Source organism: Canis lupus, chromosome 19 (assembly GCF_011100685.1).
Source record: "Canis lupus familiaris isolate Mischka breed German Shepherd chromosome 19, alternate assembly UU_Cfam_GSD_1.0, whole genome shotgun sequence".
NCBI lineage: Eukaryota > Metazoa > Chordata > Mammalia > Carnivora > Canidae > Canis > Canis lupus.
In genome coordinates this window covers 36,586,370-36,613,014 of record NC_049240.1, presented here as the reverse complement: position 1 = coordinate 36,613,014, position 26,645 = coordinate 36,586,370, and the positions used below count along the sequence as shown (strand labels likewise).

Sequence of the window (26,645 nt, the reverse complement as noted above, 5' to 3'; positions counted from 1 at the left end):
CCATTATCAGTTAGCTCTCTTTTATTGAATTGAAATTTTTTAAGGAAAGGAACACGGTGTCTTATGCTTATTCAGTGCTTGGCTTAATGCAGTTCTTTGCACAGTCCAAATGTTTTTGCTTATTTGAGAGATGGAGGTATAGCTAGGGCTTGACAATTGATTGGGGTGGATTGTAGTCATCAGTGAAGATTTTAAGATTTTGAGTTTGGTTTTAAGAAGCTAAGTAAAATAATTATTTGAATTTGTTATTGAATTTGGATGATGATCATAATTGGAAATATTCTAGAGGAAGTTAAAGATACAGGAACTTCAGAAATGAAGGTGGAGATGTGGCAGTCATCATTACAGTTTACAAATTGAAACTAATAAAATAAAAAGAAAAAAAAGATTGAATATTAATGTTTCTTTTACAAGTCTTAAATATATAATCTAGCTTCTTGAGCATCATAATGAGAAGAATGAGTGGGCGCGCAGGCTTGAAATGATGAATGATCAGCTGTGCTGACAGCCAGGCTTCTGTTTCATCCCACTTTTTAAGAGGTAGAATCCTTAGGAGGAGACTTCAGCTCAACATAGGGCTAAATTTCCCTCCAGTGGTCTCCCTTATACATTGTGCTCCCCCACCTTCAACAAGTGAAACAGCTGAATGGGAGTAGGAGCAGGACTGTGGATTGGTTAAAATGTACCTTCTAGCAGTTTGTTTTCTGAAACAAAATTCCCCTGTAATAAAGGCATTTGGATATTTATCTGTAATTCTGTTGGCATTTGTAGGCTCTTTAATGACATGACTCATCTATAATAGCCGCTGGCATAAAGAAGAGGCAAGAGCAAAGCAGTTCAGTAATAATAACACTACATTAATATGCTTTTTAGTTTACCAGGCACTTATAAATTCATTTATTATTAAGTAACAGTACAAGATAAGGTGATGTTATTGGATTGATGTTTTAAATTTGGTTCTCCAAAATAGGATAGTGACTAATACTACTTTGTGTGATGGTGGTTTTATATCTTTATGTAGACCTTTATATCATACAATGTATAAAAGATATCTCAATAATTGATTAATACCAGAAAAAAAGACAAATTATGTCCTTTTTCCAAAGGACCATTTCATGGAATTTTACTAATTTTTCTTTCAAGATTTTTTTCAAAACCTTTCCAAACTATTGACTTTTAAACTCGAGTCACTCTTACATACTCCTTATAATCAGGAAAGGAACAACTTTGAATTTGTGTGGGCTGGCATATTTTCCTAACTCTTTTCTACCCCTAACGTACCTCACAAGAGTATTTTCTTCATCTGTGTTCTGATGCTGAACATTACATCTTTAAATATTCTCTCCTTTAAGCCTTGCCCATTGTGAAACTGCAATTGCCTTGAGAAGGATATCTTTAAGACTTTTTCAGTTACAGTACTTAGTGTGAATGAGGGGTTGCTACAAGGACAATGAAAGTCTCAAATAGGGAATTAGGGTGCAAAATGCCTTATAGTTTAGGGTTGGTTTTGAAACTGTATAAAATCATAAACTATGTTTTTAGTATTGGTCTATGATAAAACTCAATTGTTTGCTTACTTAAAGTCATAGAGCTTAGTATATTTAAGTATGGTGTGTTTTTCTTTAAGCATTTTTAAGTTTAGTTACTTCAAGACCACCAAAATAGTGCATATATGTGTGTGTGTGTGTATATATATATATATGCTATTCATAAGTGTGTGTGTGTATATATATGTGTGTATATTTATATATCTCTCTATATATATGAAACTTAAGTGAATTAAGGGAAATGCCTAATAACTCACATAGACTTATGGAGATGAAAAACACTTTGAGAAATAACTTCACTCATGCTTCATAAATGAGACTGGTCCAGAGTTGAGAAATGTTTTTCAAGGTTCCTAGTTATCAATTGATAGCATTGTTGAATTCTCTTACATTTTCTTAAGAGTTCACATTTATGACTTACAGTAGTTGAAGTTTCTTCTTACCAGTTGAAATAACAGCATATTTTTTGTAGTTTGAGGCCTGGTGCAATACATGTTTCAGAAATCTTTAGTGTGTTTTTTTTTTTTTTTTTTTTTTTTTAGAGTTTTTGTTGTAATAAAAGTGTATGCTAGATGGCACAGATGCAAAACTAATTTTGTTTCCCATCGTAACATTTTAACACAGGTTCAGAAACTATTTCCATAAAATGAATACTTTTTATTTTATTTTCTATATGAGAGACAGGGAGAGAAGTGGAGACACAGGCAGAGGGAGAAACAGGCTCCCTGTAGGGAGCCTGATGCTGAACTTGATCTCATGATCCCTAAATCATGTCCTGAGCCAAAGGCAGATGTTCAACCACTGAGCCACTCAGATGCCCCAAAATGAATGCTTTTTTTTTTTTTTAAAGGAAATATGCTTTTTTATTGTTTCAGGCACTTAAATCTTAGAAAAATACTTTTTTTAAAAAATTTCAGTTAAAGACATTATGTGGAATGTGTACAAATCAGCCTTTCAAAGCCCTTTAAGGAGGTATGTTTTTGAGATGATTAATTATAACCCTTTCAGAAACCCTATGAAGTGTAGGTACTGTGATACAATAACTGTTTTAAAGATGGGATGAGCACTGAGTGTTACACTATATGTTGGCAGATCGAACTCCAATTAAAAAATTACAAAAAGAAAATAAAGGCGAGAAGATTGAGGTATAGAGAACTTAAGTAACTTGCTCAAGTATAGTGGCTACAGTTAAGTAGTAGAGCTAGCATCTGAGCCCTTAGGCAGTTTGATCCCAGAGACCACTGTGACACTGCCCTCAGTTGAGATATTCTCTATCAGTGGTTAAATGGTTAACTGAATTTTTGAAGTGTATTCAAATTTAAACATTAAAAAAAATCTTATTAGAAATGTTAAGTTTTATTACAAATATGAGATATATAGGGAGGTCTTAGTGAGCAACTCATTGATTTGATTAACTCCAAACATAAGCAAGTTAATCGACATAGAATTATTTATTTTATAGAATATTTATTAACTGAATATTGCAAGGATAGGCATTATAGCAAACGTGATAAAGCTGTCAGTTGCTGGCTAATTCAAGATAGCTTAATTAAGGACATGATGTTTAATTACAAATAGCTTCAGAATAAAGATAATACATATTTCTGAAGCTCCAGTTTAAAGATGAATAATTGATGCATTATGAAAGTTACTTGTCATTAATGCCTGCATAAGACACAGAAATGAAATATTTGAACTTAGAAAATGGAATATAAAAAAATTTTTATTAAGGCTGAGTACTTAATATTTGGTATTTGAGTCAGAAAATAGTTAAGAGAACCCAAACACATGGGTTACCAGAAAGTAGTTTTTTTTTTTCTAAAATAGTATTAAACAGATTGTTATCTCTAGAGTATAGGATGAATTTTGATGCATTTTATCTAAAAAGTACACAGTTTTAGAAGCTCATGTTTTCTGTTTCAGAGTATTTAAAATTTTGCTTCATACTAATCAAAAAGGGTGGAAGTCGCAAAGCAAAGAGACCTTTTTTTTTCTTTTCTTGATTAAATTGTTATTCAGATAATAGACTAGTTGAGAATTTTAGTGCTTCCAAAATGCATTTCAAAGGGGCCTGCTTTACCTGTTTCAGGTTGCCTTGTCAGGAAAGTTATTTTAAAAGCAAAACAAAACTTTGTTTCATAGTGAAACAATTTTAAATTGATAGGAAGATTCTATTAGAAGTAGAAACCAGAGAAATGTATCTTGTGGTTATATAAGTGAGAAATTTTGGATGCAAACAACAGAAATAACTAATATGAACCATTGAAAGAATATGGTGTGGGGCAGCCCGGGTGGTGCAGCGGTTTAGCGCCGCCTGCAGCCCAGGGTGTGATCCTGGAGACCTGGGATCGAGTCCCACGTCAGGCTCCCTGCATGGAGCCTGCTTCTCCCTCTGCCTGTGTCTCTGCCTCTCTCTCTCTGTCTCTCTCATGAATAAATAAATAAAATCTTAAAAAAAAAAGAATATGGTGTGATCACAAAATTGATGGGAAGGCTGGAGAACCAGGCTCCAGAAAAAAGCAGAGAAACCAGAAACCAGAAAAGCGGAGAAAAGGAGAGACCAGGCAGCAACAGTCTGCTTTCAAAGTCATGTTGCAGGAAGTCTGCAGGATGCTGCAACTAGATGGTAGCAATATGAGTTCTAAAATATATCTTCGTCTTGTAGTTAGTCAGGATTCAAAAATCTGACCTGAGCTCAGATTGGTTAGATATAAATCATGTCATATGTAGGAGTTGGCAGGAGTAGAATGTGTCAGTATCCGGTCCCTCCTTCTATAAAGGGATGTAAGGTTTTTGTGTCCTGCAAAGACTTAATCCTTGGTAGATTTTCATCAGAGTGGGAGTGGGAATTTGATCTGGCAAAAAAAGTGAATGTCCACTGTCAGAAGAAGGACGAAGGTGGGCGAGTATGTTGCCCATTTTTCTTTATGTCACCTTTAATTCCTTAATTTGTTTTGATAACTGCTTGATCTTTCTTTAATAGCTAGTTGTTTGAATTAACACATTCTTTTCCAAAAGTGCAAAAACCCTGTGAGTTCCACATAATGTTCAATCTAAATGTGTGAATTAAGAACATTTTTTTAAAGGAGTAATTAATGATGGTGTGAATAGTATGGGATTTTTCATTTGAACAGAGGCATTAACAGTCTAGTAATATTGGGATTATGTAATATTTGGAAAGTAGGACCTACTTGATAAATGCAGTGATACGATAGGCTATTTCTTTAAGCTTTTTTTTTTCTCACAGTAAACCAGAATTTGAGCTGCACTCATTTTTTCCCTCTTTTTCAGAAGGTGATGGACTGTCTATATTTAGTTATTAACCAAAAGGTAGTAGGCAAGGAGTAGCTTTTGCATCTCTTTTGTTGGTAGTTGGAAAAATTGGTTTTCAGTAACTCTAGTAGGTATCTGTGGGAATGCATACTTTTGTTGTGGGGAACATAAGGGTGATTAGGAAATGCTGCTTGCCTTTAGGAAGATCACATGTACATAATAATAACAATATGGTAAATGCTCTGGCAGGTATAAATGAAACTTTTTGGAACAATAGGTGAAGGAAAACTTAATTTCACCTGGGATGATGAAAAAAGGCTTCCTGGTAGAGATAATAACTGAATTAGGTCTTTAAGGATGACTCAAGGATTAATAGGCAGAAATAAGACTAGTATACCAGGTCAGAGAACAGTGGGAGGAAACAAAATGAGTTGGAAAAGTATAGGTTAAATTTGGATATGTTAGGTTTTTATGGAACAAGGAAATAGTAATGTTTAATATGGTATAGAAAAGTAGTCAAATGTTTGATATGGTATAAAAAAGTAGTGAAAGTGTCTGATGTATGATAGGTGCTCAGTAAATCCTTCTTGAGTTGAATTAAAAAGATATGTTGGAGCTGGATTATGGAGGTCTGAAAGTCCTTGAATTCTGTACTACTTTGGTATTTATGTTGTAGGTAGTATGAAGCCATAATCTATCATAAACCAAGTTTTTGAGAGTAGGAAGTATATTTGGTGACCTCATTATGGTAATTTATGAGATAAAAATAATAACCAACAGTTATCTAGTGCATACTGTGTGCCAGGCACTGTTCTAATTGCTTTACATGTGTTCATTCGATACCTAAATTGTGTGAGGTGGGTAAGGTTATTGTCTCTTATAAATGAAACTGACACAGTGTAAATTACTTGCCACAGATCACATAACTAGCATGATAAACTATACTGTTAGTTTTTTCTCTGGTTTGTTTTGGAATAAGTAGTAGTTTCCCGTTAAAGGGTCAGCCCGCTTCCCCCAGACACGCACCCGGAGCCCTGGAGAACACGTATAGACGGATGGACTTGTGCGGCCTTGACCGAATTCTGGAAGGAACGGGGGTGGGGTGGGGTGGTGGGGTGCTCCTGGACAAGCCAGCCGGGTCCCGGGTACTTGGATCCCTTGTTGAAAATTCCACTGGACTCGGGGCTGGACTTGGATCTGAGCACCTGGATGGTAGGCGAGTCCAGCCAGTACCATGAAGAGAAAGAGCTTCCCAGAAACCAGGATTCCCTTGGAGTCTGATGTCCGGCTGCCCCGGGCCCTGCCCCTGCCCCTGCCCAGGCCCTGCCCCTGCCCAGGCCCTGCCCCCGGCCTCCGAGGCGGTGGAGCGTGTCTGCCCCCTGGTGGGCCGCCCCGGGACGACCTCAGGTCTCGCCGCTCTCCCAGGGCAGCTCTGACCCCGAAGGAGACCCTCCCTGGGGGGGACCGCGGTTCCCAGGCTTGTTGATCCCCGGAGTTTGTACTGTATACTGGACAGCACTCCTGCTTCTAAATAAACCTTGTTTTGTAAAAAAAAAAAAAAAAAAAAAAACAGAAACAAACAAAAAAACCCTACTTATTTTTAAAGGAGACGGTAAAGTACAAAAGACCTTGACTTTGCAAGCTGATAGATTAACTTGAGTTTATATCTAGCTTCAGTATTTCTTTGCAGTGGTTTCTTCTGTGAGGTGCTGTTTTCTAAAATGTAAACATCTGTTTTGCATGGTTTTGTTAATTAGGGATAATATAAAGCACATAGCAAAATAATTGACATACAGTAACAATGGCAGCTATAGTTAAAATGACTATAAAAAGGTACTGCAAGTAATTAACTACTTAGTTCACTGTTTGAATTCTCAGTTCTATGCTGAATCCTATGGCATATACAGAAAGCTATGGCATATTTTATTGTTTAGGCTCACAATTTAGTTCCAGAGATGAAACTATGTGAAGTAACTAAAGATGGCATATTAGTATTTAATTTGGGAGATAAATAAAGGCTGTTGTATTTGGAGGATGATTTATGAAGGAGCTGAACTTGTTCAGACTCTTGGAAAAGCATAAGTAGGATATGATAGATGGCAGAGAAGGGAAACTTTGTTAACGGAAGCTAAATTGGAAGCTTTATGATGGCAAGATGTCTTTTTTGTTCACTCTCTCTCCAAGTTATGGCCTTATGCATAGTATTTAATAATGCTCAATAAATATTTTATTGGTGAAGGGAAGTCAGGCAGGAATTTCAAAATATTTGAGGAAGGCTACCAGTTAGGAGATTGCCCTACTTGGAATTGACCCTATTGGAGCTGTGGGACAGCAGGTAGTTAATTTTATTTATTTATATCTTGCGTTATTTTGGAAGGATTTTAGATGGGAAACACTCATTTAGAATTGATTTGATTAGCAGTACGTTGTGTAGATCGTTAAGTAGGAGATTCATAAAAATTAAACTTAGGCAGTATAAGTCTGAGTTTCGTGTTTTATTCTGTCTATTGAGATGATTCACATACGGTAAAATTTCGTTTTTAAAGTGTATAATTTGCAAGTTCATGCAACTGTAGAATATTTTCATCAACCCCAAAAGAATCTCATACCCACTAACAGTGCTCCATTCTCCCTGCCTTCAGCCCTGAGAGCTACTAATTGACTTCCTGTCTTTATGGATTTGGCTGTTGTGGTCATTTCATATAAATGGAAATCTACATCTTCAGGTGATGGATAGTAAGACTTCTGTACTAGCAAAGAGGTCGGGAAAACCTGAGTCTTTGAAAGAATAATTATAGGGATGGGTAGAGGAGTAAAAGGAGGCTGGCTCCTGGATAAAGGCAAATGGCCTGCAGGTGAAGGGGTTTACTGAATACTTAGTGTCATCTACTGTTATCTTTTCTTAATCCTCGTAACAGTCTTGTGAAGTCAGTTTTATTCCTTATGAATTAGGAATGAAGTCTCTGATCATTTTTAGTAAATGGTGGAACAAATATTTCACTCATGACTTTTTGATCCTAAAGGTCCATATTCTTTCTTCCCCATTAGTGAAAAGGAGTTAGCTTTTAAGATTTAGACCTAAAAGGACTGGTAGAATGTCATTTCTATTGACACAAAGGAGTCCAGTTTCTTCCACACAACAGTTTTAGTATTTTTTTGTGTCACTTTAAACACTGACTTTAACGAGAAGAGCATTGGAAATGCTCTTCAAATAATTGCTAATTATCTTTATAGCCAATATTCTCTGTGAATTCGCCACGGTATTATTCTAAAAGTTTCTAACACTAGAAGTACAAAGAAAACTGTACTACCTAAGCTGAAAATTGGGGTGTTGTAGAAGTTATTAAACAGTGGGATTCATTTGTAAACTAGTGGAAGTTTACAAATTCCATTTCCATTTAAAATTTGATAATTAGGCTTAATCTATACTTTGATGATACAGTAAAGGTGGAAGTTGGTCATATTGAGGTAGAATTCTTTAAGCTTTAGCAGTTGTGAATGCCAAGAAATTTTCAAAAATGGATTGGACTAGATTATTAAGGTTCTTTCCATCCTAAAGTTTGAGGGTCTTATATGTTCATTAAACCATAGTTTAAGATTGTAGAAATATGGAAAGTTAAAATTCTAGTGCTGTTTATCCCTTACATAGGCTGTAGGGTTATTAACCGTATTTACTGTAATAACTTCAATATATGTTTGTTCTTTTCTAGAATGATTTTTTTGTAGCTTTTTATTCCAGTTCATTATGAACTGTATTTTTTTTTTTAAGATTTTGTTCCTATTTAGTGTTTCAGTATCAATGTATGGGAATACTCAAGTAACTTTTTGCTATGAGATGTTCCTCAAAAGAAAAAGAAATATGAACCATTATATTAAGTAAAAGTACTCCATCAACTACATGCATTTATTTTTTATTTTTTTAAATTTTATTTTATTTATTCATAATAGACAGAGAGAGAGAGAGAGGCAGAGACACAGGCAGAGGGAGAAGCAGGCTCCATGCAGAGAGCCTGACATGGGACTCGATCCCAGGACTCCAGGACCAGGCCCTCGGCTGCAGGTGGCGCTAAACCACTGAGCCACCGGGGCTGCCCAACTACATGCTTTTAATAAGTAAAACTTGAATTCGCAGAATTAAAAAAATACCCAGCAGAGTTAAAAATAATATTCAACATAAGGGATGCTAATGTTTTTAACTAGCGTAACTGGTTTTACTACTTGAAAACATTCTTTCCTTAAAAGAATTCTTTCCTTTTAGAAAAGTAAAATGAATCATAGAATAGATAGTCCTAATTTATCAGAATTATTGCCTGCTAACATTTTATCATATTTGTTTCATTACTTTTTAAGAGTGAGAGTGTGTTACTGATAACTATTCCTAAATCTGCTTTCGCCTACCCTAGAGGCAGTTAGGACCATGATAGACCAACCATTTCTTACATAAATCTCATTTGTTTTTTGCCATTCATTTCTCCCAGTGCAGGTGATTACTGTCTTGTAACTTTATTATATTTCCACTACTATTCTTCTTAGTCACCAAGTCTTTGATAACTTCAAAAGTGCTTTTTGAATTCTCTTCTATATTCCCTTCTCTATGCCATTTCTGATTCCCTTTCTATCCTTGCTGGCCAAAATCAGCATTGGAGAGTTTTTTCATTGCTGCATTGTGCAGGGAAGGTTTTCCTCCCTGTTTAGTACTGTATAGTGGTGCCTTGGGTCACAAAGGAAAATTTTGCTTTAGTTTTCCAAAATACTGTATTGTGCTTATGAGTTTCATAAACCTTAGGTAGGATAGCTTTGCCTTTTTCATTTTATGATGGCTTTCTAAAAACTATTTAGAAAATGATACTTTCTTTTTAAATATAGGGAAGTATAAAGTTAAGTAGATTCATAATTCGACTACTCAGATAACTCAGTGACATGTTTTAAATCAGACTAATACATATGTATGTTGATGCATGAATTATCTCTGGTATATGTAAGTGATTTACTCTTGGGATGGCAACTAGGTGGCTAGGGGATATAGGCATGCTGGGAAGTTTATATTAGTATTTTTTCCGTGTTATTTATTAAAATTTTAATAATGGGCAAATGTTATTCAAAAATTCTTTTACCTAAAGTAACATGTATGGTTAGATCATTTAAGACAAAATAGTGTAAATTTAGAAAACAAAATTTTCCCTTTTCTTCATTTTGCTATCTGGAGACAGTCACAATTTATTGTTTCTTTTGTCACTTTCCAGAAGAAAAAAATGTATTCATGTTCTAGCATTGTGCAATAGAATTGTTCTTGATGTATAATTTTTATTTTTATTTTACATATAAATGTAAATTTGTTTACGATTGACATAAAGTTTTTCTTCATGTCTCTTGGTTTTGTTTTCCCTCTTTTTTCAGATTAGATAATTTCTGCTGATCTGTCTTCAGGTTCACTGAGTATTTCTGCTGTTACCTGTGTAATGTTGTTTAGTTCATCCATTTATTTTTTTTATATCTAATATTGCATTGTTTGGTTTTATTTATTTATTTATTTTTAATTATTTATTTATTTATGATAGTCACAGAGAGAGAGAGAGAGAGGCAGAGACACAGGCAGAGGGAGAAGCAGGCTCCATGCACCGGGAGCCCGATGTGGGATTCGATCCTGGGTCTCCAGAATCGCGCCCTGGGCCAAAGGCAGGCGCCAAACCACTGCGCCACCCAGGGATCCCCATTGTTTGGTTTTAGAATTCCATTTGTTCTTTATATAGTTTTAGAGTTTCTGGTGATGTTTATTATGTTATTAGTCATTACAAGTGCACTTTTCTTTATTTCATTGTGATAGAGCTGCTTTCCATTCTATGATAATTATAATATTTGGGTCATTTTGTCTTCTATTGAATACTTTTCCTTGGAGAATGGTTTACATTTTAAATTTTTTCATGTGTGGAATAATTTTGGTTTATGTGAATATATCACCCTTGTTTATCTATTTTCTTGTTGATGAACATGTTTTGCTCACAGTTTTGGGCCATTATGAATAATGCTGTTTTGAACAAATGTGCACACATCTTTATGTAGACATATGTTTCTATTTTTTTTATTTTTGGATATGTACCTAGAAGTAGAATTGCTGGGTCATATGGTAAGTTAATGTTTGAGCGTTTTCCAAAATAACTATCATTTTGCATTCCAACTGTGAACGTTATGAATATTACCTCCATGTACTTTTAATCTGTATTTTTTGTAACCCCAAGAAGTTAAGCACCTTTTCATTTATAGCCATTTTTATTTCTTTCTTCAAATGGCTACTGTCTTTTGTCTTTTCCTTTTCTTCCTTCCTTTTCCTCTTTATTTCCCTCTTCTCCTTATCATCGCCATTTGAGTATCATATATATATATATATATATATATATATATTAGGGGGACTAATTCTTTATCTTTGAGAACAAGACAGTTTGTTTTTCTTTTGGCTACTTTGGTATGCTTTTGTGAAGAAGTTTTTAATTTTTACATAGTTGAAATATCTTCAGTGTTTAATGTCTGGATTTTAAATTATAATTAGAAAGCCTCTTCTACTCCAGGGTTATAAATAAATTACCCTATATTTTCTTTTAAAGTTTATGTTTAACATTTCTTCCTTTTTAATCTTTGATGCATTTAGATTTATATTACTTTACCATATATGATATATACCCAGTTGAATTTTTTCCAGGTAGCTACAGTTTAGTTTTTTAAAAAATTGTGATAAAATATACACAACATAAGAACATTGTTAGGTATACAGCTTAATGGCATAATTATATTCACGTTGTATTACAACTGTCACCTCCATCTTAAGAACTTTTTCATTTCAGTTCCTGAAATGGAACTTGTATGTATGTTTTTTTTTGTTTGTTTGTTTTGTTTTGTATGTATAGTTTAAGAAAGTCTTAGTATGAAAAAGTTAGATTGATTTGAAATGTATTTGCATTATTATAAAATCTGAATTTGTGTGTGTCAATGAAAACAAAGAACTTTTAGTTTAAATACAGTGAACACATCCTTAAGTTATAGAGAGTTCAAGGTATCAAATGCCAACTAATTGAGAAAAAGGAGTTAAGTCAGAAAAAGTGAGAGAAACTCTTCTCTCATATACTTGTACAGCTTCTTCTCTGTGATAACTATCAAGAATTTTGAGACTGCAGTATAAAAATGTATTAATCAAATTAGCCATTTCAGGTGTAAAATCTGACAGAATTAGGTTAATGGAAGCTACTTTATATTTGAAAAACTTTAATTTGAAAGTTTTAAACAAATTTGGTACTTAGTATCTTTAATCATTTGTCGTTTTTCTTATATAAAGAAAGTTTAAGTGAAGTTTAATAAAAGCAAATTTCTTATAGCTATACCCAAATCTTTCCCTGTTTATTCTTACATGTTCTTCAGAATTACCATTTTTTGTGTACGTTTAATGTACTGTTTTAGCTCTTCCTATAACTCAGCTCAATAGTTTCTTTAGGTCTTCCTAGACTCTATATCTCTCATCTCTCCTTTCCCTATCTAAATACTTCTCTACTCACATAGAAACATTAAAATGTTTTTTATATGAATATTACAATATCTTTTTTAAGTTTCAGAGTTCTGTAGTCCTTATTTTCTAAAATTTTTGTTACTTTTTTCTATATACTTTCTGAACTTTGATTTTGTTAATTTTTTTGAGTATTTTCAAAGCTCAGTTTTCAAAAACAGTTTTTAAAGTTTGCTAATAGTATAAGAGAGTGGTTTTAAAGATTTATTTATTTTTAGAGAGAGAGCATGTACACGTGAGGGTGGGGGCAGAGAGGGAGAGAGAATCTTCAAGCAGACTCCCTGCTGAACACAGAGCCCAGCGTGGGACTTGATCCCTTGACCATAATATCATGACCTGAGATGAAACCAAGAGTCGGGCCCTTAACTGACTGAGCCACCCAGGCACCCCAAGAGAATGATTTTGAAGAGTCATATCCTTTATTATCATTTGGTTCTCACTCCACTAGAGAAAATGTGACTTTTTTTTAGTTCAATCCAACTCAAGAAATCATTTCTAGATTTTAGGATACGACGTTCTCTTTTTTTAAGATTGTATTCTATACCACAAGCATTTCTGTTCAAGCTAGGAGCCAAGTTAATTTTTAGAGGCTAACCACCATTTTTAAGGGTCAATAAAGTGGGACATTTCCCTTCATAGTTCTTAAAATTGGAAAATCATCAAATACTACAGTTTAGCAGTTTGTATCCAGTGTATCCAGATGATTTTGTTTCTTTGAGATCTTATTTAAATTTTATTTTTAAAAAACTTTTTAATTTTAAAGATTTTATGTATTTGACAGATATATATATAGATAGATAGATAGATAGATAGATAGATAGATAGATAGATATTGGGATAAGCTGGCTCCCTGCGAAGCAGGGACACCCCCCACACCCATGTGGGACTTAATCCCAGTACCTTGGGATCATGACCCGACCTGAAGGCAGCTGCTCAACTGACTGAGCCACCTAAATGCTCCAAATCTTAATTAAATTTTAAATCCAGGGCAGTAGAACATTGGTAAATATATTTGGCTGTTTCCCTCCCAAAATTAGAAAATTGTTTGGCTATTTCTACTATATTTATAGTAGAAATGATGAAATGTTGTGGTATATTCATATAATCTATATACTCTAGGTAGTTATTTTTGTGTTTTGGGGAAAGCACATTTGTTTTTTGTTTTTTTGTTTTTTTCATTTGTTTTGATATATGACTGTTCTGTATTCATTAGATTCTAATTTTGGTGTTTGTTCTGGAAGTGTTTGCTGAATATACTCTACCTATGAAATTTGATTTTGATCAGGAATGGAGTATTGATTAATCTGGTGAACTTGATAAATGGAAGTTTCATTGAGGGAATTTCTACTGTAATACGGTTTCTACTTCAAATATCTGACTGCCATATTTGGGAGATGGTGTGTATGTGCATGAAAATAACCACAGGCTTGTATAGAGTGGTTATTGAAATAGAGTTTATTGAATGGCAAATAGTTAAAAAGATCAGGAAGGACTTCATGGAGGAGTCCTCTAAGTTGTGGTGAGAGCTTTTTGAGAGGGTGCAATGTAAGCACAGATAACATGTGATGGGGAAAATGCAAGTCATTTAGAGGAAAGTGAGTAATAAAAGTGCTTTGAGCTGAGTTCATGGAAGCAAGTGATGGAAGACACTTAAAAACTTTAATTGGGGCTTATTGTGAAGTAACCTTAATATTCAGCTGAAGGCATCAGAATAATATATATATATATATATATATATGTTTTTTTTTTTTTATCTGAAAGGGACTTTAGGAATTACAACGAATCATTTTATAGAAACGGGAACAAGTTTGTACTTAATCTTGTAGGCAGTACAGCTTCATTTCAAGATTTCTGAGTTAGGCAGTAATTTTTCGAGAGATTATTCTATTTGTAGGGGTCATAGAATAAGGCATTCTGTTAGGTATTGTGTATAATGACTTGAACTGCTATGGTGACTAATGGTAAACAAACAAAAAAAAAGTGGAGGGATTAGATGAAATAATTAGGTATTCATCCTTCCAGTAAGTGTTAGAGTAGACTTTTAGGGTGATGTGGCTCAGTTTTAGATTGTCTTGCTTTTTAAGTCTTTGTTGTAATAAGATATGTCAGTTCCAAAGTATACTGTTGGAAGGTTAAAAAAGGTTTTCATATAGAGACATTGATACTTGAATTTTTCAGGGTGGGTAATGCATTCAGCATTGGGAGGAGAACATCTTCTGTAGTTGGAACAGTGGTAATATTAACAGTGTTAATATTGGCTCCTGGCATGAAATGAGTTGGTCTGTCCAGAAACTGTGAGCAGTTCTATGGTTAGGGAGACTCCTGTAGTGTGTCAAGGCTTCTGGGAAGGGTGGTCAGAAGCCAAATATTAAAGGAGCTCTTTTGTATGCCTTGCAAAGTTTTGTTTGTTTATTTTTTAAATGTGGGCAGTGGGGAATCTTGGAAGAGGTTTAGTCAGAGCATATCACATTTGGATCCGTTTATGTTTTCTCCTTATTTTTAACAATTTAGCATATTTGGCATTCTTAGTTTTTGAACTTAGTTTTGGGACTAAAATATCTCCTAAAGAGAGCTTTTTTTTTTTAATTAGTAAAAAATTTGCAGATATTATTAGAATCTAAGAATTTCACAGCAGTTCACCTGCCTGCTGTTTAGCAGTGAGTTTGAATATGGAATAATATAAAATGTTGTTACTTTCTCTTTAAAGCCTGCTCATATTTAATAGGTTTTCATGCATAGCCATAGAAAAAGTCCACCTATCTTCTATACAGCCCACAACATGGAACTTACTAAAAAGCTTATTAGCTTTTATAGTTCCTGATCATCATTGTTGCCATTATTTTGTTATTGTAAGAATATAGGCTGAATCCACTGTGGCAAAACCTTTAAAAATTACTTAATTTGAATAGTAGTAATTCATTCAAATGGTATGAAAAAATAAGCAATAAAAAAACTCCGTGTTACCCCTTCCTGTCACCTACCTAGTTCCCTCCTTGGAGACCAGCAGAATTACTGATAGCTTTATATTCTTCCAGAGATGCTCTGTACAGTCAAATATATTTTATATGTCCTTATCCCTCTCCCTTACTTTTGTACAAATATAGCATACTTGAAACATTGTTCTGTTCCTTACTTTGTTCAGTTAACACACTTTGGAGATAGTTCTGCATTAGTCCATAAAGAGTTTTTTCAATCTTTTTAATAGCTACATCATACAACAGTATAAATTTAGCATATTTGGTTTCTCATTTCATTTTTATTAAGTTACTTTAAGTCTCTTGCTGTTATAAGTAAGATTGTAGCAAATAGTTTTGTTATGTTATTTCACATATGAGTGAATTTTCCCTCAGGATCAGTTTCTAGAAGTGGAATTTCTTATTAAAAGCTGTGGGTAGGGACTGCTTGGTGGCTCAGCACTTGAGCCTATGCCTTTGGCTCAGGGTGTGATCCCAGGATTTGGGACTGGAGTCCTGCATTGGGCTCCTTGCAGGGGGTCTACTTCTCCTTCTGCCTGTGTCTCTGCTTCTCTCTCTGTGTGTCTTTCATGAGTAAATAAATAAATCTTAAAAAAAAAAAAAGCTTTGGGTATACTTTTGGTATGACTTTGGAAAGTAGGGAAGTTTAAATGCATTGAAGCTATGGGATTTTGTATATTTACTCACAGAGGAATCTTCATAGCAAATGGAAATGTGAGAAATAAATTCATAATTGCTAAGATACTAGGGAAATCCTTTTTTTTTATTTTATTTTTTTTATAGGGAAATCCTTAAAATTTTCCTTTTTGTTTTGTAGATATACAAAACTAGGATATGCTGGAAACACAGAACCACAGTTTATCATCCCTTCCTGTAAGTATTCTTTTTTTAAGTCACAAATAAGTTGATTTAAATATCATTTTTGTAATAAAGTAAAAAGATAATTGTTTCTGACACTGTATGAGACTTTATGTTTTAAAAACATAGTTTGATGAGTGTGACCTCATTTCCACACCTGTCAACATTCATTTTAGCTGTTTTATCAAATTTACCAATCGTCTCTTTTTAAAGACAAAAATAAATGAGCTGATAATTAAACAGTTTTCTGCTGAGGATACTGCTGTTAACAAACACTGTGCGGATATAAATATTAAGTAGTGCATTCTCCATCCCACACCTATTAAGACTATTCTTTAATGTGTGGACATGATTACCATTTGCCAGGCCTGAGCTTATTGACAACCCTGATGAGAGTCCATGTTTCAAAATAAGGATGCCATCTCATTTTGGAGAGGTTGACTTCAGCTGTTTTTTAATGTCTTGTAACTTAGACTTTCACTGTTTTTGTTTTGTCCTATTGTGGTTGACTACCCTTTAGGCTGACCATTGACTTTCAGTAGTTAGTAGTTTTTAAAAAATATTCTCACACTTGGTTTGTTAGTGTTCTCATTTGTTAGCATGGATTATGCGTCTGGTTCTTGATGGACATACTTCTGTACTTTCAACTTTCAAGTGGTTTACCTTTTGTATGTTATATGGCAAAACTTCTGATCTGCTTGTCCTACTGCTGTGTGAAGACTTGAACATAGTGGATGAAAAACTTTTGGAGCCATTGCTCAGTGATGCTAATTCTTAGTGTCACCATTTTTACACAGTAGTTATGCAACTGAGTATTTTTGTGTATTGTATTCTTCTTAATGAAAATAAGAAAGTGGAAAAATAAACATGCAAAGTAGTGAGAACAGCTTAGGTTTCAAGTCAGTGAAGTTGAGAACCAGTTAGAAATTATTAAGCTTGTCCAAAACTGCAGATCTTTAGTCTCAAATGGACACTCGTTGGACATAAGTAGGCCAGTGATTTTGTATCAATACAGCAAGAACAAAATTAAACATGAAATAGAAATACACGGTCAAAATTGTATTTAAAAGGGGAACTTTTGTTTATATACACACACATATACACATATGTGTATGTATTTTTTAAAAAATTTAACTCTCTAGTAGCCTGTTGGACTTTATACTTCTGATACGCTTTTGGTATACTTAATTATGAATTGATGTAGAACTTAGGCTACTACCACGTGGTACAAACTTTCAGTTATAAAATAAGTAAGTCATGGAGATGAAAAGTACAGCATAGGGAATATAGTCAGTAATCCTGTGAAAGCATTGTACAGTGACAGATCAGGTGACTACACTTACCATGGTGAATGTTGAATAATGTGTAGAATTGTCGAATGAGTACATTATATATATGAAACTAATATAACATTTTATGTCCATTATACTTCAATTTAAAAAGAAGAGGAAAAAAGAATTTAAGCTACTACCTAAATCTAATTCATAGAATAGATTTTAGGTGATACTGATGAAATAGCTCATTCACGTGATGATAGTGGTCTTAGTTTGATGGTACTTTTGTCCTTTCCTTATGTTTTATTTATGCATGTTTTGTTTTCCATTCTGAAGGACAGGTTTGCTGTTTTGTTTTGTTTTACTTTTCTCCCACATTTATGTATGAATATATTGATGTTTATTTTAAGAATTTGGTGACAAATACTGGCTTTTTTGCTGACTAATATGGAAGTACTCTTGTGGACCTATAGTTGACTTTGGTTACATTTGAGTTTAGTGTTAGACCCTAATGTATATGTTAGTTTCCTAAGGCCATCATAATAAAAGCCAAAAACTAGGTGTCTTAAAACATTAGAAACTTAAAGTTCTGGTGGCTAGAAGTTCAAAATCAGGTGTCAGCAGAGCCATGATCTTGCTCACAGCTCTAGAGGAAAAACCCTCCTTCCTCTCCTAGCTTCTGATGCTTGCCGACAATGCTTGGTGTTACTGTACTTGTGTATGCATCGTCCCAGTCACGTGGCTATCTTTTCTCTGTCTTTACATTGGCTTCTCTATGTGGCTGAGTCAAGATTTCGTTTTTCTATAAGGACAACAGTCATCATGGATGAGGGCCCACCCTAATAATCTCATTTTAATTCAAAGACCCTATTTCCAGATAAGGTCACATTCTGAGGTACTGGGGTTAGGACTTCCATCATACCTTTGGGGGAGAAAATTCAACCCATAAAATGCTGCTTTTGTTCTTTCATGATTTATAATCTATTATAAAGTGTTATGTTGTGATTAAACATGTATTTCATGAGATTACTGATGTTTTATGTTCTTAAGTGGCTGTGTTGTCTTTGTTGGAGACCCATAAAATCTTGATCTTTTGAAGCTTAGGAGCACATCACCCTTGTATCTAGTCTCTATTTTCATCTCTTTGCCAAAATATGCAATTTTAGTTATCATTGTCTTAGGAGAAGTTGCATCGTGTTAAAAAATACATTTGTCTACTGAAAGAAGAGTTTTGATTTTGGAGTTTTTCAACCAATCTTAATGCTGCAAGTCCGGTGCTTAGAATCAGCAGATACAGTTGATTGCCACTGATAAGCACAGATACTTGATTTGAAAAGCTTGTTTATGTGGTTCAAGGTTATTTGCATACATCTTTATTTTTCAGGAAAGGTATAGTGAGCCATCTGGGTGTATATGTACATTACAAATAAATTACCAGAAAAGCTTTCTAACATTTTGAAGGAGTAGATTGGATTTAGAATGTCATTCCTTCAGTATTTTCTAACCATCTTATTTAGGATATAATTAAGTGAAAGTGTAACAGTTGAATGCTAGATCAACTTAAGTGCATGCAGGTAATTATTTTGAATGAATGACTGCTTAACTCAACACATTCAGAAATTTATAACTTAAAAAATATATAGCAAGTTTTAGGTTGAGAACTGTGCTGGTTCGGGTTGCCTGGGTGGCTCAGTGATTGAGTGTCTGCCTTGGTTTAAGACGTGATCCCAGAGTCCTGGGATTGAGACTCACATTGGGCTCAGGGTCCTGGGATTGAGACTCACATTGGGCTCCCTGCAGGGAGCATGCTTCTCCCTCTGTGTGTCTCTCTCATGAATGAATGAATGAATGAATGAATAAATAATCAATTAAAAAAAAACTGTGTTGGGTTTCTAAAATTAATTAAGGGGATTATTGTGGGTTTTATCTAAATGATTTGAAATTTGCCTTTGTATGTGTGATTAAAGTTTAACAGAACCGTATGCCAGTGTTATTTTTAAATTGCCAGTCCATAATAGTGCAAATAGGAAGAAAGCTTTTAAAAAAAAAAATTCTTCTTCCAGTTTTCCTATTTTCATTTGTTAGTGTTTTCAGTTTTTTCTTTCTGATCGTCCATCAAGCATATATTGACTTGGTGGATTGTAATTTTACTCAAATCAAAATAGATCTTACATAGTTTTAAAAAATATAATTGAAACATTCCCACAGCAGTATTTCTTTTTTTGGCTTTTTACACTTGAAGCCTTTGTCTCTGAATGGAAGTTGAGATTTCATTGTGTTAAAGCAAGTTTTGTCATCAATTTCGTAAATTACTTCTGTGATTTACTTTAACAATTTAAGTATGTTAGATCATGTTTTAATAGTACTTTTCAATGGAAGAAATCTAAGTTAAAATTTTTATCTCATTTAAAAAAAGCAAACTTTGATATGTATAAATAACTTACTTTCAAGGTATTGCTATTAAGGAGTCCGCAAAAGTGGGTGATCAAGCTCAAAGGCGGGTGATGAAAGGTGTTGATGACCTAGACTTCTTTATTGGTGATGAAGCAATAGAAAAACCTACGTATGCAACAAAGGTATGTTTTTATGATTTGTATAAATATTTTCTTTTAAAAATCAGCTTGTTCAATGGTTGTGCCATCTGGAATTTTTCTCAGTTACAGGCCTAATACCCTTAATCTCTTCACAATAGAAATTTTTTCCCTCCATGGTTTCTCCCAACCTTGCTTTAACTCTGTTTTTTTCCTCTAGAGAAAAATTTTCACCCATTCAAACGAGCATTATTTACTTTTCCTTAGTCATTAGATCTCAGAGCCATCAATGTGAGTCGCTTTCTTTGATCTCCACATTGCCACATCTAGAGACATGTCTCTCCCATTTCTATTCAGGCTTATACAGTTTCTCTCTTTTGAAGCTTATGTCACCTGGAAATGCCTCTCTTCCTCTCTTTTTTTTCCCTTTTCTTGTTCCTGACCCTTTCCTCTCTTTCCCTTTTTATTGAGGTATAATTGCTATATAGTAAAAGTACATAAGTCTTCCATTTTGTAGTTTAAAAATGTTTGTGATCTTAATCATAAAAGCTCGGCATCTAGAGCATATCTTGTAACCCTGAAGTTCTCTTTATGCCTACTCCCAGCATTAGCACCCCTAGCCACTCTAAAAGGCAAACCCCATTGTGACCTTCATCATCTTATTTTTAGATATTGAGTTTGCCTGATTTGTACGTTTTCTCCTTTGTACCTCTTTTATTCCCTTCTCATAATTTATTAATTAATGAACAACTACTGTGTGTAGAACAACATCACTAAGTGCTGAGAATACAGTGGCAAATAAGAAAAATGGCTTCACTGACTTCAAGGCTAGTATAATGAGGTGGAAAGGAAAACATCGAAGAAATAATTACAGGAATTATGGGATTAGGGAAAGGAAAATGTAGGATGTTCTGGGAATATATATCAGGAGTGGCTAACTTAGTTTGTGAATTCAGGTGAGTCTTTGAGGAATATCTTTTAAGCTGAGGCTTGAATAAGACAGGAGTTAGCTGAATGAATTCTGTAGGCAAGGTTGTTTTAGGCAGAGACTCTAATATTCAAGAAGCCTTCAAAGTGTAAGGGAAACTGGAAATAAACAACTGACGTGCTTGAAGTGTAGAGAATGAGGTGGAAAGAAGTGAGGAGGTTGGGTATGTAGGGCAGGACAAGGTGGTTGGAAGTACTGTTAGGCCATGTGAAAGGATTTGAACTCTGCTCTATGGGCAACATTAATGGTTTTCACTAGAGGAATAATGTTAGTGACTAAAAGCACAAATATCAAAGTCAGAGTCTCTGTACTTGGGCTGGAAAGCTGACTGTGTTACCTTCTAGCTTTGTGATATTATTCAGCAACTTGACCTTTCTGAGTTTCATTCATTTACTTTATCTGTAAAATGGAGATATTTCTAGTATTTCAGGATTGTTGGGAGGTTTGAATAAAGTAATGCATATAAAGCAGTTGTTAATGGTGCTTTGTTCCTAATGAATGAGCAATATGTGTTAGCTGTTTTTATTTTTTGGGAACACAGTATGATTCCAGGGAGACCATATTATAGCTGAGGCAAAGAATATTAGTGACTTGGATAATAGTGATGGCAGTGAGGATACTTAGAAACAGAAATTAGGTGTTTGTATATCTCACACACACACACACTTAACTTTTATCATGGACAACTTCGTATATATAAAAGTACAGAAAGGAGTGTAATATAGCAACTGTATAGCTTTGGCAGTTATCAACCTGTGGCGAACCTTTGTTTTTTATCTGTAACTGCCCCCCTTTCCCTGAATATTTTAAGGTGAATCCAACATATATTTCATCTACAAATATTTTATCTCTTAAAGATAAAGAGCTTTAGGGGCATCTGGGTGTCTGAACATTCAGCTGGTTGAATGTCTGCCTTTGGCTTAGGTCATGATCCCAAGGTCCTGGGATTGAGCCCCACATCTGGCTTTAGCTCAGCGAGGAGTTTGTCTCTCCCTCTCCCTCTGCCATTCCCTCTCTGCTTGTGCTCTCTCTCACTGTCAAATAATAAATAAAATCTTAAAAAAAAAAGCTAAAGACTTAAAAATATAAATACAACACTTAAATACGGTGTGTGCTTTCTTAATATCTGCAATTCAGTCAATACATTTCTCTGATTATTTCTTATATTGGTTAATTTGTTTGAATCAAGATTTCATTGAAGTGTACTCCTTGGATTTGATTGACAAGTTGCTTACTTAGGTCTCTCTAAAGGTTCTTTACCCTGTGTGTGTGTTTCTTTTTTCTGTTACTTATGGAAAAAATTATTATTTGTCTTGTTAATTGTCCCATTTTCTGGATTCTGATGATTGCATTCTTTTGTCCTTTAACGTGATCCTCTACTTTCTATATTTACTTCTTTGCTGTAGAATGGTATTAAATCTAGAAGACTGATTAGATGTATATGAGTTATGGCTTAAAATTTTTTTTTTAAATCTTACTTTTTGCCACGAATGAAAAAATGGATATTTAAAGAGTAACAGGGAATGGCTAACAAGATATTGGTGGTAAATAGTACTTGAGGACAGTTTCCAGCTCCTTGATAGTCATCTTGCCTCTTATTTGTTGGGATTGAGAACATTTGAGAAGAAACACTTTTGACTGGGGTGGTTTAGGGAGAAAAGTTATGATAAGTTTAGTTTGGAATGTGTTATGTTTGAGATACCTGAGAGTTGTCTTTTACATTGCTAGGCAATATTTGGCTTTGGAGCTCAGAAACAAGACAGCTGGAGACAAATATTTGGAAGGTGTCAATTAACCTCTAGAAAGGATGAGATTATTTAGGGAAATGTATTTGGAAAGAGGCCCAGGATGGAGCCTGTTCAACATACCATTTAGGTTTGGATAGAATTGGATAGAAGGGAAAAACCTAGAAAGGAGACTGAGAAGCTGGGGTTAGAGAGACTGGGCTAAACAAGAAGGAATGTAAACTGTAGAATGGTGCTAAGCTATCAAATAAGCTAGCGCCCATATATTATTTACTGTCTTTAGTTACAAGGATGTCATTTGTGACCTTAATAATAATTTTAGAAGAGTGAGAACCATTGAGGCTGGGTAGAGGTAGGTTGGAAATGTTAGGCTAGGAAAAAATGACAGTAATATTCAGTGAAGCTTTTGGCTGTGATTGGGAAGCAAAGATTGTTGAATAGACAAGTTGTGCAGTTAAGATGGAAGAGATGTTTAAATGCTAATGTGAAAGAGCCATTAGATTTAAGTAACAAGAAAAAGATGGAGTCCAATCCAGGTCCTAAGAAAGCTAGAGGGATGGGATCCAGAGCATAAAAGATTTAATTGATATATGGAGGGTCTCTTACATTTTAAAAAAGTGAAACCATTAAGTATGGAATCAGTTTTATAGATTTGGTGAAGGGATGTTAGATTCCTGACTTTTGGCCTCTGCTTTCTCTGTGAAATACAGGTGACATAATCTCTGCTGCCCAGGTTGTCGGGTTAGGAGGTAAAATACAAGTAATAGGGAGAACATTTAAAATTATCATTGTAAAGAGTGAAGATGAACAGAGTAAGGGAAACGGTTGTCAGGCAAAGTTAGGTTCACTTGAGAATAGCAATTTAGTTTTATCCACCTCGTTATGTAATGTATGTGACTTCAGTGTAATCACATTCTGGATATAGGCAAATTTAACGTAGGGTCATGCTAGGTTGGGTTTTGATAGGTGGAATGAGAAAAGGAAATATGTATAGATGAAGTGATGGAGCATAAAATCTAAACTGTGTACGTGTGCATGTGTGTGTGTCTGTGTTTTCAGGTTTGATGGCTAGGGAATAATTTTACAAGAACCAGTGAACTGCAAGTTTAATTATGATCAAGAGTATTGTGGGCTGCTAGAATATGCTAGAAGAGGAGGTTGTGATCCAAGAGGGGTATATTTGGATTTCAGGAATTTAGAGATGTGATAGTGATACTAAGATATAAACTGCGGCCAGAATGAAAAAGACATCTTTAAAGATGATGAAGTCAGTAAGCTAAGAGGCCAGAGTTTTTCTGCAGTGAATCTGTTCTTTTAAACACATTTTTAAGTCTTTGGAAGACTTAAATGCTGCAAACAAACCAGAACAATAAAGCTTCTTTCAATCTTTATTCCTAATCTTTTCCTCAGTCTCTTAGCTATTGTTTTCCTCTTTCTTTTAAAACCATACTTCTTGGGGCACCAGGATGGCTCAGTGGGTTAAGCATCTGCTTTTGATTTTTGATCAGCTCATGATTTCAGGGTCCTGAGGTTGGGTTCAGTTGGCTTGAGATTCTTTTCTCCCTCTCCCTCTCCCCCTGCTCACCCCTGTGCTCTCTGTCCCTCTCTTATCAAATAAATAAAATCTTCAATCCCCCCCGCCAGTAACGTTTTATTTAGTCAGATTATTTTAATACAGATTAAGCTCTTTGTTAAATGCAATTGCATATATGATAATCTTCATCCTTCTTGATTGTCTATCACAGGATTGCTCTGATGATTCTCTTAACATTTACATTATGTATTTTAATTGAATCATCTGAAAATGTTGTTGGAATAATTTAATTGATCTCTAAATAGTAAAGTATGCGTCTCCTAAGGATAATCTACATCATTAAATCACACATGAAAAATGCTGTCCTGGTTTAATATTCTCCTTTTTTGGTAGTTTTATTTACTTTTGATATTAAGATCTCATTTGTGTTTTGTTTTGATAGTGGCCAATTCGCCATGGTATAGTTGAAGATTGGGACTTGATGGAAAGGTTTATGGAACAAGTGATCTTTAAATATTTAAGGGCAGAACCAGAAGATCATTATTTTCTTTTGGTAAGTACAAATTATAATTTCACCAAGGACGTTTTTGAAAAAAACATAATGAGAATGTTTTCATCACATTTATACTCACTAGGGCATACTTTGTTGTTTATTAAATTGTTCTGTGTCTAAAAGACTTCATTATAATGCTGTATTGTCTTTAAGATCATCCACTTCTGGGTTCCAATAGTTACGATACATTGAAGCACCAAGGTTTAGGCACTTAGAAAGTTCTTTTCATAATTAATATGTAATCTTTATGATAGGAACAGTAAGGTTCAAAAAATATTTGGGAATATGGCTCTTTGCTTTTTTAAATAACTCATCTGATTATTTATTTTATTGGTAATTCTTGGCAACAGAAATACAATATATAGTTTACAAAAATCCAATGCTGTAAGATTTAAAACAAAAAAATAGCACTCTGCTTTCTCACCTTTCCCAGCCTTTGATTCATAGTCTCTAGAGACAAACACTTTAAATTTTTAAAGAGCTTTTTATGATCATTATCTCATAAATTTAAACATGTTTTCTATTTCTTATTTATTTAAATATTAGACACTAATGCTTTCTAGTAGGAAAGGTGAGGATATTTTGTTCCTTTTATCCTCCTTCTCAACATAGAATCCCTATCTTCCCCCCTCCCTATAGAATAGACATGGAATCAATATTCCATTGATTTTATTTTACTGTAATTCGTGAATATTGTTTATAGACCATAAACATAAAGTTGAAAGAACTTTATGGTAGATACCCACATATACATAACCTAGATGCAAATATTAATTTTATTATAATTACTTTATGACGTCTAGCAGGTTATCCATCCATCACTCCATTTTATATTTTTAATTACTTCAGAATGAGTTGCAGATGGGGTAATTTCACCCCTAAGTACACTAGCATGCATATCACCAACTAGAGTTCATTATTTATAGTTCTTTTATGTATATAAAGTTCACAAATTCACATGCTATAAAATGTACAAATCTTAACGCTAGCATTCTATGAGTATTGAGCAGGCATTGGCAAACTTTCTCTGAAGGACCAGATAGCAAATATTTTTGGCTTTGAATGCCATATGGTCTCTGTTGCAGCTATTGAGCTCTGCTATTGTAACAGGAAAAGCTGCCTTAGACAGTACTTCAGTGTGTTCCAATAAAATTGTATCTACAAAAACAAGTGATGAGATGGATTTGTCTTACAGGATGCATGATGTTGTTTGCCATCTCCTGATTTTAACAGATGCATACATTTGTGTAAACAAAACTCTTGTCAAGATAGAGAACAGTAACACCAATAAAAAATAAATTAAAAAAATAAACAAAAATATCTAAAAAAAAAAAAAAAGATAGAGAACATTACTATCAGCCTAGAAAGTTTTCTGATGTCCTTTCCTGATTAATTCCTGCTCCTATGTGCTAGAGGCAACCACTGTTCTGATTTTTTCCAGCGTAGATTGGTTTTGCTTATATTTGAAATTTATATAAATGAAATTATACAAGATGTGCTCTTTGGTAAGACTTCATTCAGCGTAATCTTTGAGACTCATCCACATTGTTTCATATACCAGTAATTTGCTGGGTCAAATTCTATGGTATGAATATGCCTCACTATCCATTTTCTTGTTGGTGATTACCTGGACTGTTTCCAGTTTTTGACTATTAAGAATATTTTGGTTACTACAAACATTCTTAAATCTTTTTGTGGACATACTTTGATTTGTCTTGTATAAGTACCTGGATATCAAATTACTCTATTATAGGATAGGTGTGTGGTTGGTTTTATAGGTAACATTCAGAACTTTTTCCAAGGGGTTGTACCTTTTTG

At 34.2% G+C, this 26,645-nt stretch overlaps 1 protein-coding gene across 1 annotated transcript in view; it reads left to right on the top strand.

Moving 5' to 3' along the window:
- The window catches only part of ACTR3 (actin related protein 3), a 57,958-nt gene that overhangs the window by 6,455 nt on the left and 24,858 nt on the right, over positions 1–26,645 (top strand). Inside the window, exons 2-4 of the mRNA XM_038565017.1 lie at positions 16,162–16,217; positions 19,928–20,052; positions 24,717–24,827. Coding sequence (XP_038420945.1) covers positions 16,162–16,217; positions 19,928–20,052; positions 24,717–24,827 — 292 coding nt within the window. The remainder of the gene's footprint in view (positions 1–16,161; positions 16,218–19,927; positions 20,053–24,716; positions 24,828–26,645) is intronic.